The 18,341-nt window shown below is 50.6% G+C and overlaps 1 protein-coding gene across 2 annotated transcripts; it reads left to right on the forward strand.

Moving 5' to 3' along the window:
* Positions 1-465: 465 nt before the first annotated feature.
* On the forward strand, positions 466-17,643 carry R3HCC1 (R3H domain and coiled-coil containing 1). 2 transcript variants are annotated; one of them, XM_088657818.1, is made up of 9 exons: positions 522-731; positions 2,016-2,145; positions 6,409-6,472; positions 8,300-8,437; positions 9,281-10,655; positions 13,301-13,473; positions 13,882-13,952; positions 14,547-14,642; positions 16,356-17,643. In XM_088657818.1, exons 5-9 carry the CDS (start codon positions 9,393-9,395, stop codon positions 16,505-16,507), a joined length of 1,755 nt encoding a protein of 584 aa, XP_088513944.1. In that variant the 5' UTR covers positions 522-731; positions 2,016-2,145; positions 6,409-6,472; positions 8,300-8,437; positions 9,281-9,392; the 3' UTR covers positions 16,508-17,643. The 2 variants fall into 2 exon arrangements, with proteins under 2 accessions (XP_060124586.2, XP_088513944.1); XM_060268603.2 differs by lacking the exon at positions 6,409-6,472 and having other exon boundaries at positions 466-731.
* Positions 17,644-18,341: the final 698 nt, after the last annotated feature.

Consider the following 18,341-nt stretch of genomic DNA (forward strand, 5'->3'; position numbering starts at 1 on the left):
AACTCTGCAATATTAAACAAAAGCAGCATGCATAGTTTGTACACAATGTGCAGGCTGCAATTCTATACACACAATTCAGTAGGGTTTAGTTCTGAGTAAACGTATGATTGCATTGCTGGAAGCTTCATAAAAACGTTCAGAGGTACCTAGGTCGTGCGATGCTACGGTATGCTTATCTACTCCAAAGTTAATTACCACGGAGTTCAATAAGGCCCACTTCTAGATGAATAGGATTAGGACTGCAATCTCAGTCTTGCCAGTTTGCTGCCGCTGAATTCATCCTAAAACGGGATGCTTCACCCGCCTTTCTTCTTTTTTGACCCCACCTAGCCTTTTTCACACAAATGCAGAGCAGCTTTGCGTATTCAGAAGCGAGTTTCTTGTAATGGTGAGAGACAGTGTATAACCCATTTCCTCCTAGATGACTGTGGAAGGGATGTTGCGGCGCTCGCTGGAGCCGGCTGCGCGCTTTTTGCGCCCGAGCCAAGAGGAGGAGGTGGCACTGAGCGGCTGCTCCAACCACACACAGAAAGAAAGCGCAGGAGAGGGGAGGAGAGGGGAGAGGAGGAGGAGGAGCTACAGCAGCTGCGGTTGCAATTGTAATTGCAGCCACCGCCGGCGGAGGGAGGAGCCTCCGCAATAATCGCCGCCGCCGCCGCCGGAAAGCAGAAAGGGGCGCCGAAGCCGCCGCCTCCCCGGGGAGCCCGTGCAGCCGCAGGCCGGGCCTTGCGGTACGTGCATTCGGCGGGGCGACGAGCCGGCTGTCCGTCCCTCGGCCGATTCCCGGGCCTCTCTCGCCGTTGCCCCGCGTGGCTCTGGCCGGAGACCCCCTGCCGCTCTCCGGTGGAGGGGGGCAGTGAAAGGGGGCGCGCGGCGGGGCTGCTTGGCGGCCGGGCAGCTGCGTGAAGCGGCCTCGCCGAGGGAGGGAGGGAAGGCGCGGCGCTGGGGCACCGCAAGGACGGAGCCTCCGGGCGGCGCCCCCTCGCTTGCAAGGCCCCCCGGACCCTGCAGCGCTTTCGCGGGGGCGGGGCGGCAAAATGGTTCCGATTCAAAGCAACCTCTTGACATAACTCGCCTGCTTCCTCGAGGTCTTTTCGCCCGTGGAGCAGCGAGGCCGGCTGCTCTTTCCCTTTTACCTCTTCCCTGCTCCCCACCCCTGTCTTTGTCTCCTAAAAGTGACCCCCACCCCCACCTCCACCCCCTGTCCTGGGTTTGCCACCCTGGTCAGTTGACCCATCAGACGTTGTCACTCGACGAGGTATTATTGGATTGTGGCTCAATACCGTCAGATGTTTTCTGGTGCTTGCTGTCTGCCTAACCCAGCTGCCTGTTAAAAACTTGTCTCTTTGAAACAGAGATGCTATTTTTCATGGATTCCCCTTTTTAAAGAACTTTGCAGCTGTCCCACAGCCCTGGTCCTTCGAGATGACACAGCCAAATAGAATGAGGAAGGGCCATAATAGCTCACTGGTTAGAGCAGTGTTTCCAGAACTTGGGTCTCCAGCGGCTTTTGGACTAAAATTCCCATCATCCCTGCCCACTGGTCCTGCTAGCTAGAGATGATGGGAGTTGTAGTCCAACAACAGCTGGAGACCCGAGTTAGGGAAACACTAGGTTAGAGCATGTGCTGGGCATACAGGAGCTCCAGGTTCAATTGCAGCATCTCCAGGTGGGGCTGAGAGACACTTCCTGAAATCCTGGAGAGCTGCTGCCAGTCAGTGTAGGCAATACTGAGCCAGGCAGACCATAAGGCAGCTTCCTATCTTCCTAAGAAGTTCACTAAGTCATTCACATTTCTGGTAACCTAACTCACCTGCATTCATTTTACAGCAGGTTGTTTTTAAAGTTACTTTTAACTGTTTTACAATAAATTTGCTTTTTCAAAAAAGAAATGTAACCTGCAAATGAATATCAAGCCTGTTGATTAACTTGTCATGCTTAACTGTTCTAACAAAGTGAATATGTTTCTTTTTAATCAGTCAGATGGCTAACCCTGCTTTGTCTCCTCCCGACAGGCCACCACCCCACTGTCACCCTGGCGCTGCGCTGTTTGGACGGTGTATTCCTTTCCCCCACGGAGAATGACTTTGTCAACAAGATTGTGGAGGAATTGGACCACTTCCTGCTTCACAACCAGCTGGAGAAGTAAGTGGCTCCTGTAAGCAGCTGGCGGATGCTGTCCTCGTCTGCTTTAGGCCTTTGTATGGTAGTCTGCCACAGGTGAGGCAGTGAGGTGCCCTCTAGATCCCTGACCATTGGCTATGTGCTGGCTGGAGGCAGCATCCAACACCATGCTTGCTAGCGCTGGTCTCCCAAGTCCAGCGCTGCAGGTGCCCAAGCTGGAAGGCGCCTTGGGTACCGACCATGTTCGGAAAAGGCTAAGGACCTAAGAAGAGCCATACTAGATCAGACCAAAGGCCTGTTCAGTTTCACATCCTGCTCTCATAGTGGCCCACCAGAATGCCTATATAGAAACCATGCAAACAAGAGCTCAGCACAACTGCAGCCTCCCCCCTTGTGATTAGGGTTGCCAGACTCAATAATAATAATAATAATAATAATAATAATAATAATAATAATAATTTATTATTTATACCCCGCCCATCTGGCCGGGTTCCCCCAGCCACTCTGGGCGGCTTCCAACAAAACAGAAATTCTAAAACACAGAAATCCATCAAACATTAAAATACAGAGATCCATCAAACATTAAAAGCTTCCCTAAACAGGGCTGCCTTGAGATGCCTTCTAAAGGTCTGGTAGTTGTTGTTCTCTTTGACCTCTAGTGGGAGGGCATTCCACAGGGTGGGAGCCACTACCGAGAAGGCCCTCTGCCTGGTTCCCTGTAACTTGGCTTCTCGTAGTGAGGGAACCGCCAGAAGGCCCTCGGAGCTGGACCTCAGTGTCCGGGCAGAACGATGGGGGTGGAGATGCTCCTTCAGGTATACCGGACCGAGGCCGTTTAGGGCTTTAAAGGTCAACACCAACACTTTGAATTGTGCTCGGAAAGGTACTGGGAGCCAATGTAGGTCTTTCAGGACCGGTGTTATGTGGTCTCGGCGGCCGCTCCCAGTCACCAGTCTAGCTGCCGCATTCTGGATTAGTTGTAGTTTCCGGGTCACCTTCAAAGGTAGCCCCACGTAGAGCGCATTGCAGTAGTCCAAGCGGGAGATAACTAGAGCATGCACCACTCTGGAGAGACAGTCAGTGGGCAGGTAGGGACTCAGCCTGTGTACCAGATGGAGCTGATAAACAGCTGCCTTGGACACCGAGTTGACCTGTGCCTCCATGGACAGCTGTGAGTCTAAAATGACTCCCAGGCTGTGCACCTGGTCTTTCAGGGGCACAGTTACCCCATTCAGGACCAGGGAGTCCTCCACACCCGCCCGCCTCCTGTCCCCCACAAACAGTACTTCTGTCTTGTCAGGATTCAATCTCAATCTGTTAGCCGCCATCCATCCTCCAACCGCCTCCAAGCACTCACACAGGACCTTCACCGCCTTCACTGGTTCTGATTTAAAAGAGAGGTAGAGCTGGGTATCATCCGCATACTGATGAACACCCAGCCCAAACCCCCTGATGATCTCTCCCAGCGGCTGCATATAGATGTTAAAAAGCATGGGGGAGAGGACAGAACCCTGAGGGACCCCACAAGTGAGAGCCCAGGGGTCTGAACACTCATCCCCCACCACCACTTTCTGAACACGGCCCAGGAGGAAGGCGCGGAACCACTGCATGACAGTGCCCCCAGCTCCCAAGCCCTCTAGACGGTCCAGAAGGATGTTATGGTCGATGGTGTCAAAAGCCGCTGAGAGATCCAGCAGAACAAGGAAACAGCTCTTACCTTTGTCCCTAGCCCGCCAGAGATCATCAACCAGTGCGACCAAGGCAGTTTCAGTCCCATGATGAGGCCTGAATCCTGACTGGAAGGGATCCAAATGGTCCGCTTCTTCCAGGCGTGCCTGGAGTTGTTCAGCAACCACTCGCTCAATCACCTTGCCCAAGAATGGAAGATTTGAGACTGGGCGATAGTTGGCCATATTGGCCGGATCTAAAGATGGTTTTTTTAGAAGCGGTTTAATAACCGCCTCTTTCAGCGGGTCTGGGAAGGCTCCCTCATGGAGAGAAGCATTTACCAACCCGCGAAGCCCATCGCCCAGCCCTTCCCGGCTAGCTTTTATAAGCCAGGATGGGCAAGGATCAAGGAGACAGGTGGTTGGTTTCACTCGTCCAAGCAGCCTGTCCACATCCTCGGAGGTAACAGATTGAAATTGATCCCACAAAACTTGACTAGACAGGACTCTAGCACTCCCCCGCCCCGGCCCTGCTCCCACGGTGGAGTCTACCTCTTCCCGAATCTGAGCGACTTTATCTGCAAAAAACTTTGCAAAATCATTGCAGGAGATCATGTGGCCCATACTGGGCCCGGATGGAGCAGGTGGTTCCGCTAAATTGCGAACCACCTGGAAGAGTCTCCTGCTGCTGTTTTCTGCAGATGCGATGGAGACTGTGAAGAAGGTCCTCTTCGCCGTCGCCATTGCCACTTGGTAGGCTCGAAGTTGAGCTCTAGCCCGTGTCCGGTCTGATTCAAAATGAGTTTTCCGCCACCGGCGCTCTAGCCGTCTCAATGACTGTTTCATCACCCTCAGCGCCGGGGAAAACCACGGGGCTGTCCGGGCTCCATGCAATCTGAGAGGGCGCTTCGGAGCCAGACAGTCAATAGCGCTGGTTAACTCCGCATTCCAGCGGGCCACCAGGGAATCAGCTGAAAGGCCATCGACATGGGATAAAACATCCCCTACCACTCTCTGGAAGCCAATTGGATCCATTAAGTAGCGGGGGCGGACCATCCGAATCGGTCCCACCTCCCTGCAGAGGGGAAGGGTTGCGGAGAAGTCCAGTTGCACCAGAAAGTGATCTGACCATGGCACTTCTTTTGTTTCGCTTTTACTTAATGTCAGATCACCACCATCCATAGAGGTAAACACCAAGTCCAAGGCATGTCCGCGGCTATGAGTTGGGCCAGACTTATTCAGGGACAGCCCCATGGTGGCCATGCTTTCCACAAAGTCCCGAGCGGCTCCTTGTAAGGTCGTGTCGGCATGGATGTTAAAATCCCCTAAGACAACCAAGCTAGGTGTCTCCAGGAGCACATCCGACACGACCTGAAGCAGCTCGGGCAGGGAATCCTTGGTGCAGCGGGGAGGTCGGTACACCAAAAGGAATCCTGTACTGCCCCTATTGCCCAACTTCCAGAACATGCACTCAGAAAACTCAGTCTTACCAATAGGACGCCTGGTGCAAACTAATGACTTCCTAAAAATCACTGCAACCCCCCCTCCCCGCCCAGATGGCCTGGGTTGCTGTGCATAAGAGAAACCTGGTGGGCAAGCAGCGCCAAGAACGGGCCCATCGGCTTCATCCAACCAGGTCTCTGTCACACATGCCAGGTCAAATCCTCCATCCACAATCAGGTCGTGAATGGCAGTGGTCTTATTCATCATCGACCTGGCATTGCACAGCAGCACCTTCAGGTCATGTGGGTATCCCTTGCTGATTCCAATATCCGTCCGGTCAGGACCAGACCCGGAGGCAGGGATAGTCCTCAGACAACGACTAAGTCTGCCTCCTCGGTAATGAATAGAGGACAGGACTTCTGTGCCTTTAATTGCCCTGCTCTCTTTTGAGTCTGGAAACCTTAAAGAGAAACCAGCAGACCCTTTGTTTAATTTCCAAGCAAAGGGTCTGCTGGTTTCTCTTTAAGGTTTCCAGACTCAAAAGAGAGCAGGGCAATTAAAGGCACAGAAGTCCTGTCCTCTATTGAGTCTGGCAACCCTACTTGTGATTCCCAGCATCTGGCCCTCAGCACCTGCTGCCTCTGACTCTGGAAGCAGAGTGAGGCCATTGTGGCTAGTAGCCACTTATAGCCCTGGATTTCTCTGACCCTCTTTCAAACCCATCCAGGTTGGTCTCCATCGCTGCTTCTTGTGGAACTGAATCCCACAGTTTAGCTATGTGGTGTGTGAATAAATACTTTCTTTTGTCCATCCTGAATCTTCCAATGTTCAGCTTCATTGAATGTTCTAGTGTTACGAGAGAGGGAGACGAGTTTTTCTCTTTCCCCTTCCTCCATGATGCACATCATTTGACACACTTCTATCATGTCTCCTCTTACTCACCTGTCCTCTAAATTAAAAGCCCTAAATGCTGTAACCTTTCCTCATAGGGAGTTTCTCCATCCCTTTGATCATTTTGGTTGCCCTTTTTGAACCTTTTCCAACTCTGCAATATCCTTTCTGCGATGAGATGGCCAGAACTGTATACAGTATTCTAAATGTGGTTCCATCATAGATTTGTATAACTGCATTATCCTATTGACAGTTTTATTTTCAGAATTTGCCTTTTTCACAGGTCCCACACATCAGGTCAACAGTTTCATTGAGCTCCCCACTACAACTCCAAGGTCTCACTTCTGGTCAGTCATTGCCGGTTCAGACCTCGTGTGAAATTATTATTTTATGCCCCTACTTTACACTTGCTTACATTGCCATTTTACTGACCATTCCCTCCATTTGGAAATGTCTCTTCGGAGCTCTTCCCTTTCTGTTCTAATGCCCTGCACATTTTAGTATCATCAGCATACATGGTCACCACACTGCTCCCCCCAGCTCTAGATTGCTTGTGAACAATTTAAATAGCACAGGCCCCAATACCAATCAGACACCCCACACCCAAAAATGGAAAAGGGAAAAAGAAAGGCTGAGCAAACACAAAGTGTGCCTTGCTCCTTACTTCTACCCTGTATCACTGACAGTTTCTCCACAGGGTTTAGGAGTCCTGTGCTAGTATATAGCAACGATTCGTTGATAAACCTGATTTAGTTCCATAACTTGCAGGCACAGAAAATGGAGTTCTTTAAAGGTATCTACTATTCAAGGTTGCAGTGAGACACTACCTGCCCAAAGATGAAAAAGAGGAAGGTGCTTTATATGGCTTAGATAATATGTGCACATTCTGTTTCTGCCATCGCCTATTTGTTGGCACCTGTCTGTCTCGAGATGGCGTGGTCCAAAGGAAAGCAGAGCAAGACATTTGGTACCAGTTTGGCGTACAAGGCACCATCCAACTGCCTTAGGGACTTCGCTCCGGCTTTGTGTAGGGTTTCCTCCTGGGTCTTTTCTTCTCCTGAAGATATTCCGCTAGGCAGCGGAGGCTTAGGATCAGAGTTTTCCTTCTCCTAGGTGGGCCCCCTTCCCAGGTAGACGAGCCCCACCTGCCCCTCACTTCCCTCAACAGCATATGCAGAAACTGCCTTCTTGACTGTTGAGCCCACTCTTGGTCTTGTCCGCTCCATCCACTGGAGCCTGTTTTCACATGCATTTATGCTTAATATGTCTGATATCTCCCTCCCCATTTTTTCAAACTACATTATCAGCTGTCCAAATGCACATTTTTTTCCAACCTCACATTTGGTGTTTGACTGCACAGTTATACCTCGGATTAAGTACACTTCAGGTTGAGTACTCCGCGGACCTGGAAGTGTTTACTTCCGAGTTCTGACGTGCGCGCATGCACAGAAGCATTCTGTATGCTTCGCACATGCGCAGAAGTGCTCTATCGGCGCTTCTTGCATATATGCTATCGCCACTTGGGTTAAGTACTTTCCGGGGTGTGAATGGCACCCTGGAACCAATTAAGTACTTAACCCGAGGTACCACTGTAAATGTTAATTTTTTTTCATCTACAATACAGTGGTACCTCGGTTTACAAACAGTCCTGTTTATGAACACCTCCGTTTATGAATGCCGCGGACCCGGAAGTGTTTACATCCGGGTTCCGCGACGTCAGAATTTATTTTATATTACAGTACATTGATTATTGCCTTCATTTTATGGATCAATGGTCTCGTTAGACAGCAAAATTTGTGTTAAATTGCTGTTTTAGGGGGTGTTTTTCATTGGAGCAGATTAATCCACTTTCCATTACTTTCAATGGGAAGTTCGCTTCAGGTTAAGTACGCTTCAGGTTAAGTATGGACTTCTGGAACCAATTAAGTACTTAACCTGAGGTACCACTGTACCCTAAAAAAACCACCCTTGATGGTTAGAGATGATTTGCTTTGTACTTCAGTGATATCTGGAGGGCTTTAGTCTTCCCCGACCCCCTTCCTTATGAATGTGAGCTGTTTTTACCCCAGCTGCAAAATGGCCAGAAATTGGGGAACATCTGGAACAACCTCTGGGGACTGGCTGGTGTGACCACTCCCTACTGACTATTCTGTCCTTTCCCTTTCCTTTCCCAGAGTCCTCTTGTTTCCTCCGTTGTCCAGTCGCCTCCGGTACTTGATCCACAGGACTGTGGATGATGTCGACCAGCTGAGCAGCTTTTCGGTTGGAGAAGGCTGGAGGAGGAGGACAGTGGTCTGTCACTCAGCGATCAGGTTGGACTCTCACAGTTCTACAGCCCTTGACTCACCTTCTCCCCAAGGAGAAACTTGCCCAGCCTGTGGGCTGAATTCTTACCTCCCACAATTCCCGTGGGGCATTTTGACAGGTGGGTTGAGCTGCTCACCTGTCAATTGTCTGCTGTCAGCAGCAGCATTTTTCTCAGGGGGTTGCAAGTGCTGATGGTTAGTGGGGTTGGCAAAACCCTCTTTCAGCAGACAGCTCCAACTTCATCTGCCCCACATCTTCCATATAGGACATCCGGTGTGGGGCAAGTGGGCATGGCCTTTGCAAGCCAAATTCAGACTCCAGTTGGGAGGTTTCCCACTGCTCGGCTACACATTGCATCCATTATGTAAAATGTAAGCCAGGCTCCTGAGTGTTGAGGAATTCAGAATTCTGGGAAACAGGAATTCTGGGAAACACGAGCTACTGGCTGATGGGATTGATGCTGACAGCGAGCCCCTTTGAAGCTGACATCGGGGGGGGGGGTGTTTGATAATTGGGTGGCCCATTGGAAAGGTCTATCAGCTCCTACTCTATAAGAAATATGTAAGCAGGACATGATGTTCATGCGCAGCCATGGTCTTAAAGCGGCAAACCAGGGATGTGGTCAGGGATGATGGGAGTTGTAGTCCCAGCAACATCTGGAGGGCCACAGGGAGATTTAATTTGGAGTAAACTTGCAATAGGGTTAGGTAAGGCTGGATTTCTTAGTGAGGAAAGCGCTTTGTTTTTGGGTCCCGTGCTGGAAAGGGAGCAGTTCACGGGGAGTTAATGCGTGACGAGCTCCTTGGAACATCTCCTTTCTGTTGCTGTTCTTCCTCTTTTGGGTTTAGGTTGCCAGATGAACCAGATGATCAAAATGGCTCCTGTAGCAGTGCCCCCAGCTCAGGCCACCCTCCCCAATCGAGAAGCAGAGGAGGCCGGCCCAGAGGAGGCCCACATCACATGGACATGCTGGCAGATGGCTCTCAAGCCCGGAGAGGAGGTGGCCGGGGCAGGAGGCAGCCCCGGAGGAAGCCGGACAGAGCTCTGTATGTTCCCAGAGCCATGCGCAAGAAGCCTGAGGGCTTGAGGCAGGAAGGTCCAGAGGCCTTTGCGAGTGAGGGGTCCGGCTTTGGGGTCAGTGAGGATGATCACCAGGTGTCCGGTGCCAAAAGGATTCCAGCTGCCAACAGCTTACCTGCCAGCAGTGATCCCTGCATGCCTCACCCAGAGGCTGAAAGCCCTAGAGAGATGTGTGCAGATAATTTGGAGCCCAGTAGTGTAAGTGGCGAAGGGGCTATGGAGCACTCAAGCTGCCTTGTGTTGGAATGTGCACCTAATCCATTGAAGCCGGATGGCCAAAGCAACGTCAGCCAGGCAGTCTCTGTGCTGGAGAGCAGCCCAAGCCTGATTGCACTGGGAAGCCTCAGTAAAGATAGCAGAGATGCTTTGGTCCTAGAGTGCTGTGAAACCTCAGGCCTTTCGGAAGAACAGAAGAAAGAGCCTTCTGGTGGGGTGCTGTCCAAAGAAAGTGGACACCATCCTTTGCCAGAAGGCCAGGATGAGAGACCTCTAGAAGCTGTTGCTCTAGAGTTGAGCGTAAACTTGTCAGTTGCAGAAGACCAGGATTCCCCTGTACTGGAAAGTGGTGTTTTCCCACCTGTACTGGAAGACCCTGTGAGAGACATTGCAGGTGCCATTTTGCCGGAGCCTAATAATGATCTCTCCCTTGCAGAAGATAAGGATGATGATTGTGCTTGTGCCACGGAGGTAGAATGTAGCGAGATGCTGCCCTTGCCGGAAGATGGTGCTGCTGTGAATGACCTTGCATTCCAACGAAGCCCAGAGGCATCAGCACTGGAAACCCAGGAGAAGGACTGCACTGAGGCCTTGGAGTGTAGCCAAACAGAGTCCTACGGGGATGCTCAGGGTCAAAGTAGTCCTTGTGGCTCTGGGCCAGATGGGGCACCCGCTCCTGTAACTGAAAATGGCAAAGATCGACCCCTGTTGGATCCTGAGGCTCCCCCCTTTTTGAGTACTTCTCTATCTGATCCTGATAAAGCCGTCCTCGTATTTGAAAGCCAGGAGAAAGCAGTGGTAGACCTGGAAGGCAACCAGTGGCCTGGGCTAGAATTCTCTTCTGGAGATCGAAGTGTGGGGCACTCTGCAGTGGAGGAAAAGGACAGCATCTTTGAGGATGATTGTGGCACTGAACTCTTACAAGAGGTAATAGTTTTAACTTACAGACTTGTTTCTGAGTGGGTTGGTTCAGGTGTAACAGTAAGCCACGGTTTAGCACTATGGTTGTGGAACACTAAGGCAGCTTTTGCTAATCAGGAGCCCTTTCTGCTGTGCTGCCTGGCGCTCAGCGGTGGAGCAAGCCAATTGGGCACCTGGGGTGGTGTGCGTGCCTTGTGCCCAGGGGCGGGGCTGGCCGGGGCAGGACGCTCCGTGGGGCCTCCAAGGGCCTGCCTCCTCCCACTCTACAGCCCTACAGCTGAGGGGGAGGTGGCGGGCGGACTGTTTGGGGCAGTGTGGAGCCTGCGGGCATGCTGCAGGCCCCACGGTGAGTGTCGCCCGGCATTTCGTCACCCCCCTCAGTGGTGACACCCGGGGTGGACCGTCCCGCCCCCCCTTCCTTCGCCCCTGCTGGCACTGATGGGAGTTGTGGTCCAAAACATCTGGGGGGCACCAGGTTGGCAAAGGCTGTGTTAAGCCATTCAGTATGGTTTCTTTTAGCCACTTTGTGCCCGGGCTGCTTGTTGGTGCACCCAGCTCTAGTAATTCCACTTTGCTGCTTCCTCTCTTCAGCAGGGAGACGAATCACAGTGCAGCTGGTTTGCATCACATCCCAACCAGCATTTGTGGCTTGTTTCTCCCAAAGAAGCCATGATTGGGTCACACAGAGCAAACCACATGGTTTTGTCCCCACTGGCATGAGCGCATGGGGGACTGTGGCTCCTGGGCTGAAAAGGCTTCCCCATCCTGGTCTACTGTGGCTGGCAGTGGTGCTTCAGGTTCTCGGGAAAGGGGTCTCCTGTCACCTATGGAAGCTCCTTTTTGTCTGGAGCTGCCAAGGGTTGACTCTGGTGCCTTCAACACTCAAAGCAGGATGCTCTGCCATGAGCTACAGCGCTTTCCCAAATGATTAAGAACTTATGAAGCTGCCTTCTACTGAGTCAGACTCTTGGTCCATCTAGCTTAGTATTTCCTACTCCAGGAAGAACCTCCAGACGTTATTGGGCTACAACTCCCATGAGCTAGCATGACCAGCTGTCAGGGTGATGGGAGTTGTAGTCCAACTACACCTGGAGGCATCACGTTTTCTACCCCTGGTCTACATTGATGGGCAGCAGCTCCCCCAGAATTTCAAAGGGGGTCTCTCCCACCCCTACCTGGAGATGCCAGGGATTGAACCTGGGACTCCGCAGGCAGATTTGGGTCCTTTATCCCTGACATAAGATCCTCCCTCAATTTCAGCAACAAGCAACCAAAATGCTAAAGTAGCAGCATAAAAAAGGATTACTCTGGGGCTCAGTCAGCACCCCAAACCCCTCCTGTGTAGAGCTGCCCTTTGGCACAAAAAAGGGAGAGTTGGATCAGCAGAATTGTGGGGGGAAACTGTTACTGGATCACTCCTGGACCATCCACTCTTGCCATTTTAGCAGTCATGGCTTCCCCAGAAAAATCCTGGGAACTGTAGCTGGTTAATGTTTTCCTAATTACTCTTAGCAGTCTGTGCAAACTACAGACCCCAGGATTCTTTGGAGGTTGCTACGGCTATTAAAGTGGCCTAACGTGCTTCGACTGTAGGGTGTGGATGTGTCTCTGGACTGTACCACTTGAGGCTGCAGGTGGAGTGTTGCACGTTTGAAGGCTCCCCTGGGAGGAAACCCCTAGGTTGTATTCAGCTGTGTCCTGCCTCAGGGGGTCTCCTCGGGGCAGGACTAGCACGGAATACCACCTGCTCTTTGCATGTAAAAAACAAGCTCATAGAGCAGGTGTGGGGATGTTGCTGAATAGGCTTTGGCGAGTTATAGTTTTCAACAGATATATCACCAGCTAAAAATTGTGAGATACCAATATAGCATGATGCCTGAAATAAGGAGGAAGGAGGATGTAAAGTGGGGAGGAAGCAGTGGCTGAGGGTTGGTTCCTGGATGTGGACTTCAGACCAGTCCTAGTTATTATAATCTACTCTCTCCTTACTGGTCTCTCTCAGCCAAGGCCAGTGGCTGGGCTGTGGAGGGAGGGAGATCAGCAAAGTCAGAGGTTTATGTTTTGTGATCAGGCGATAAGGTAGACTTGGCTTGGCTTCTGTGTTTGCTATGCTGGGTCTTTAGTCAGAGGCGAAAGGGCAGGCGACCCTGATCTTTGCACGTGGGCAAGCTATTGGGGAATCTTCTTCCCCTTCGGAAATATCGGGCACAATATATTACCAGGTCAAAAATTATGAAACGGTTATCGTGATCTGGACTTCAAACCGGTTTTGGACAATGTATCGATACCACACTCAACCCTATTGCTGAACTACAAGTCCCATCAGTTAGCATGACCGGTGACCAAGGCTAATGCAGTTACAGTTCAGCAACTTCTGTAGGGTCAAAGGTACCCCACAACTGATGTGGAAGAAAACAGAAGACTAGCATTCTAGTTTTCTACTTGCAGGGTGATTTTAATGGGGAAATGTTGAAAAATGCAGCAGTACACCTGCATGTTGAAGTGGTACAGTGATCTAGAAAAAGCTTTGGCACCTGTTTCTGCCGATGGTGTAGCTTGATCCTGACTGTATTCCATGTTCAGATGTTTCCTATTCTGCAAATATTTCTTGATCCTGCAATGTGATTTCTCTTCTTTTTTCCTGCCCCCAGATCACAAATTACTTGACCATAAAGGACATAAGCATTGAGAAAATCCAATATGATTACTCCAGCTATGGGGAAGCACAGATCAATGAAGGAGATTTTGGCCACGTGCTAGAGATATATGATTTTTCTCCCTTGCTAAAAACTGAGCATCTTCTGGAGGCCTTTGCAGAGTTCCAGTAAGTAGATGGGCAAGGGCTTTCTCTTCCTGATTGGGACTGGCTGAATGCTGGAAGCGGTGTTACACTGAATCAGACGGCTGGCCCATCTGGTTCAGGGCTGTACATACTGGCTGGTATCTATGAAATTTCAAGCAGGGCATGTGCCCAACTCAGACCTGGAGATGTTGGCAAGCCAGAGGCATGATGCAGAGTTTAGGGACACATTCCAGCCAGGGAAAAGCATTCAAGGAGGAAGCAAAGCAGGGCCAGTGAGAGGTGTGGCCTGGGGGCAAGGGTGTACAACTGGGAAGGTATGGGTGCCGTGGAGAGAGAGAGAGAGGCCCTCTGTTAATCCTCTTATCTGGGTGGAACTATCCGTGGCTTCATGTAACTGACAAGCAACACTGTGGTCTGTCTGTCTTTTAGAGAGAGTGGATTTAAGCTACAGTGGGTCGATGATACTCATGCTCTTGGGATCTTCTCCAGTTTGGCAGCAGGTAATTTTGGATTTTCTGTAGGAATGCCTGTGAGTTTAGGGCTGACCGATGTCTCTCCTGCTTTCCCCTCAAATTGTGTCTGGTGCAGTTCCCTCTCCTTCCCAGTCCAAAATAGGAAGTTGGGAAATGGAAATTGGAAGGGGCAATGTTGAGCCCAAGCCTTGCCTTCCTAATGCCAAACCATGGTTTGGGGTTGCATGGGAACCAAATGTGTGTGATGTGCATCCCCTCTGGCTCCTGCTGCCGCTTGTGCACCCACTCGGTGGCTGCATGTGTAGGCAGGAAGCAGCTACAAGGATATTCACCTGGAGGGGTGATGGGCGTGAACAATATTCCCATTTGACACTCCCAAGCACTGGGCAACAATCATGGCATCAAGCTATGTTTTGCTCCAGTAATAATTTGATTCCATCTGTGGCAACCCTGGGAGAGAGAGTTCAGGTCAGCCTTCCACAAGCTGGTGCCCTCCAGATAACGTGATTGGACTACAATGCCCATCAGCCCTAGGCAGCATGTGCCTGCTGGGATTGTTGGGAGCTGTAGTCCAAAACCATGCTTGGTCTTATTTCTGAAAAATCACACTTTCTTTTTCAGCTTCTCAAGCCTTGGAACAGAGCTATACCTCCCTAAAGATCCGGCACCTAATCCACGGTACAAGGCAGTCAAAAATCAAGGCTCTTCAGCGGCCAAGTAAGAGCATTTTTGAAGCTGCTGCTGCTGGGTGTGGTGAAAGACCTCTGGCACCCTCAAGCCCACCCCCCAATAGGCAATGACCTACTTATATATGTAGATGGATGTCTGTCACTTTACTGCTAAGGTCTAAAGCCCCATCTGCTCTGCATGTGTAAAGCAGTTTCATACCACTTTAAGTGGTAGTGACTTCCCCCAGTGAATTCTGGGAGCTGTACTTCGTTAAGGGTGCTGAGAGTGTTGTCTTCCATCAGAGCTACAATTCCCAGAGTGGTTCAACAGATAGTCCCTCTTCCCAAAGAACTATGTAAGAGGACGCGGGTCAGAGTGCTGCCCTTCCAACTTCCTCTTTTGTCTCTTTGTACTTCCTCCTCACAAAGAGGACCCTGGCTGGGGCTTAGAGGCTCATGGCTGCCAGGCCACCACTTTTCTGATCTGAGGTTCAAAGTCTAGCGAATGAGCAAACAAGGATCATACAGTGGTTTTTGAGCCTGGTGTGGCAGATGCAGGAACGCTCACTTGGGTGGGGTAAAGCAAGGGCTGGAAACTTCAGGCCCAGTGGCTTCTGGACCTCTCTCTGACCCTTGAGACTTTCCACAGGCCACATGCTCAGTGGCTCGGCTTTGCTCCTGCCTTGCTTGTTTTTCCTCATTGGGACTTGTCCTTGAGTTCTGATACTAATGGAATTGTTGAAGTGGGAGCTGTGATCTGGGACTGAAAGCTGTTGGCAGAGTTTGCCTGGAGCAGAGGTGGTGGTGGGGAAGTTGTGGCTCTTCTTGTTTCTGGACCACAGCTTCCATCACCCCTGACCATGAGCCATGCTGGCTGAGGCTGATGGGAGCTGGAGTCCCAACATCCTCTGCATGGCCACAGGTTCCCCACCCCTGGCCTATAGAGAATGCAATGGATAGTGTGAGCATTAATGAGGGTGAGACCAGCTGTGAAAGGCAGCAGCAGCAGCAACACACTGGAAAAGAGCAGGACTCAGTTGCTGCAGGGAGCCAGATTGTCAGCATATTGCATAGGAAGGGATATGAAATGTCAACATTGTGTGTAGAACGGATGCTGGTTTTATATTGTTTAAGCTTTAAACATATTCTGGTTTCAAACGCATCCCAGTTCACGACACAATTATGAAATAGTTTGCATTTGCCACAGTGGTTTGTTTGCTAAGTGGAGTTTCAACAAACCACAGTACCCCATGTTTGGATGTAATGGGAAGCTGTGGCTCGTCTCCAAGGTGGATGCCTTCAACGATTTCCTCCTCCACACATCAGAAGAGGGGAGAGTATCCAAGTCAGTTCACAAACACATTTGTTTATCGGGAAGCTAGAATTCCTGTTACTGTGAACTGGCCCAGTGAATTTAGCCAGGCACTTAGCAGGAAGTGGGCTGAGCTAAGAAGCTTTCTCTCTGAGGTGCTGATTTTCTTTTTTAATATATTTTCAGGGAAGTGATTGTGTTCATGCGTGGCTTTTTTTAAATAAATAAAAATTGTCTTAAAAATGATATTCATCACTTGCAATGTTATGCCCCATCCAACTGCCTTCATGTCTAGACCAGCCCATCTCCGTACTGTGGGAAGAGCACCTGGGAGTCCAAACCCCTTTTGCCAGACCCTTCACAGACTCCCCACCCCGGACAAGACTGCGTCTCTCTCCCACCGCACCCCTTTTGCTCCATGACTACTTCTCCTCTTCCATTTTCCCCCAGAGCTCCTTCAGCTGGCCAAAGAGAGACCTCAGACGGACGTGGCGGTGGCTCGGAGGCTGGTGACCAGGGCCCTGGGATTACAGCGCAAACCTCCACGGAGCTCCGGCTGGCAAGTGCTGGATCCAGCAGAAAGCACAAGCTTGCCAGAGTAGAAAACAGGTTGCCCTGTGTGGCTTGAGGTGATGGTCTGGGGTGGTATTAAAAAACTGTGTACTCCTCACATGGTGATTGCAGGCCTCCTCTGTGCTCAGCTGGCTCGGTGGTGGGTGCAGGTTTCTTTTAGTATTGAAGTAGTAAGCAGGTGGTGGTGATAGTGGCTGGTTGTGTTTGAAACTGGAAAGGGATTCCAAGCCCATGTGAGTTATTGTTGGGCACTGACCTTCCTGGACGTTTGCTGGGAAGGAGGCTGACCTTTATACAGACACCACAAGAGGGCGCTCTAGCACAATAAGAGAACTGTCCCAATTAGCCACGTGCAATACAGTATAACCGAAATACCTTACAAAGTTTTTTTCCCTATGTATATGTGACTTGGCTGATATTATTTTAATTTAAAAACCTGCGCTCTGAAAAGTTGGCCGGGGCTGGGATCTGGTGTTTTGTTTGCACGGGACGTTCCTTGGAGCCATTAAGGTGGAACTAAACAATTTTGGTTTTCCTTTCCATGTCTCTTCCAAACCTATCGTGAAGTGGAGAGGAGAGTGCGCAATTTCCAGGGGTGGGATTGCAGAAGGTGTACCCCCTGCCCCCTCCATTCACCCATTTCACGTTCTGAGTGTGTGTGTTTGAAAATCAGGTTTGGATCTCCTTGTGGGGGGAATGCAGCAGCTGAAGGATCAAGTGTTTCTCCCCTCCTTGCCATTTGTCCACTAGACATTCTCCCAGCAGAAGGACTCACTGTGCTTTGAAGAGATGAGATGGAGGCAGAATATATACTTAAGGGGTGGGGGACTCTCTGCCTATTGTTGGGTCGCAAATCCAACCATCTCTGACCCCAGTGCAAATGCTTGCTGGGCTTGACGGGAACCAGAGTCTTAACAGCATCAGGAGGGCCAGAGATTCCCCAGCTCTAGTCTGCTGTTGGTGAGCACTGGCAGGAAAACTTCCATTCAGTTATGTAGGAAGAACCAATGAGACACACATCCCTGCCCCCCCTCCCAGGGCTGTTTTAGTTTACAAGCAGACAGGAGAGAGACATGTTTGCAGGAGTCAATATCTTATTTACTGAAGTTTGTAAATATTTTTTTCTGGGTTTTCTTCTTTAAAATTAAAGCTGTTAATACACAAATCAACATGCACGGTGGTTTTTTGGATCCTCTGTTGCCCACTATCTTGTAACAACTACTTCCTGTTCTCTTCTTGCTGGTTCCTTTTTTGGGGGAAGGGGGCCCCTTCTGGATCTTAAGTTCTCCGTTAGTGATAAGAGAGAGAAAACTGCCCATTTGCTGTAAGTTGTGTTTGGAAAAAAAACAGCCTGGAACAAACAAGTATAGGAGTTCAATCCTGCCTGGCAGCCTACCCCCCCCCCCATTCTCAAATTGTGGGAGGTGGCTGTAATTCTTCAGTGGTCAAGAAGCGGCACTTGGGTCAGGTAGAGAGTCATCTTCTCTCTCTCTCTCTCTTTGGGTTGCAAGGCCACAGCCAGCACTTGACTTTGCCAAGCTGCGTGTTGCTGCCAGTTACCAATGGAAGAAGGGGAAAGCCGGTGGCGAGCTTGGCTTGGCTTAGCTGCAGCCTCAGGACCATGGAGCGTCATGGATTGGCTCCATGGCCGTGTCTAGCTCCCTGCTCCCATGCCGCTCCACCTCGGTAACCAGCAGCAATGCTCAACATTGGGAATCCAGGTCAGCCCATTGTGGCTCCGCTTGAGCCGGCCTGCTACTGATTAAGCCAGTGCTTCTCAAACTTGGATCTCCAACTCTTGTTGGACTACAACTCCCATCACCCGTAGCTAACAGGACCAGGGCTCAGGGATGATGGGAGCTG

The sequence above is a fragment of the Zootoca vivipara genome, chromosome 14 (assembly GCF_965207765.1).
Source record: "Zootoca vivipara chromosome 14, rZooViv2.hap1.1, whole genome shotgun sequence".
In the NCBI taxonomy this organism is placed as follows: domain Eukaryota; kingdom Metazoa; phylum Chordata; class Lepidosauria; order Squamata; family Lacertidae; genus Zootoca; species Zootoca vivipara.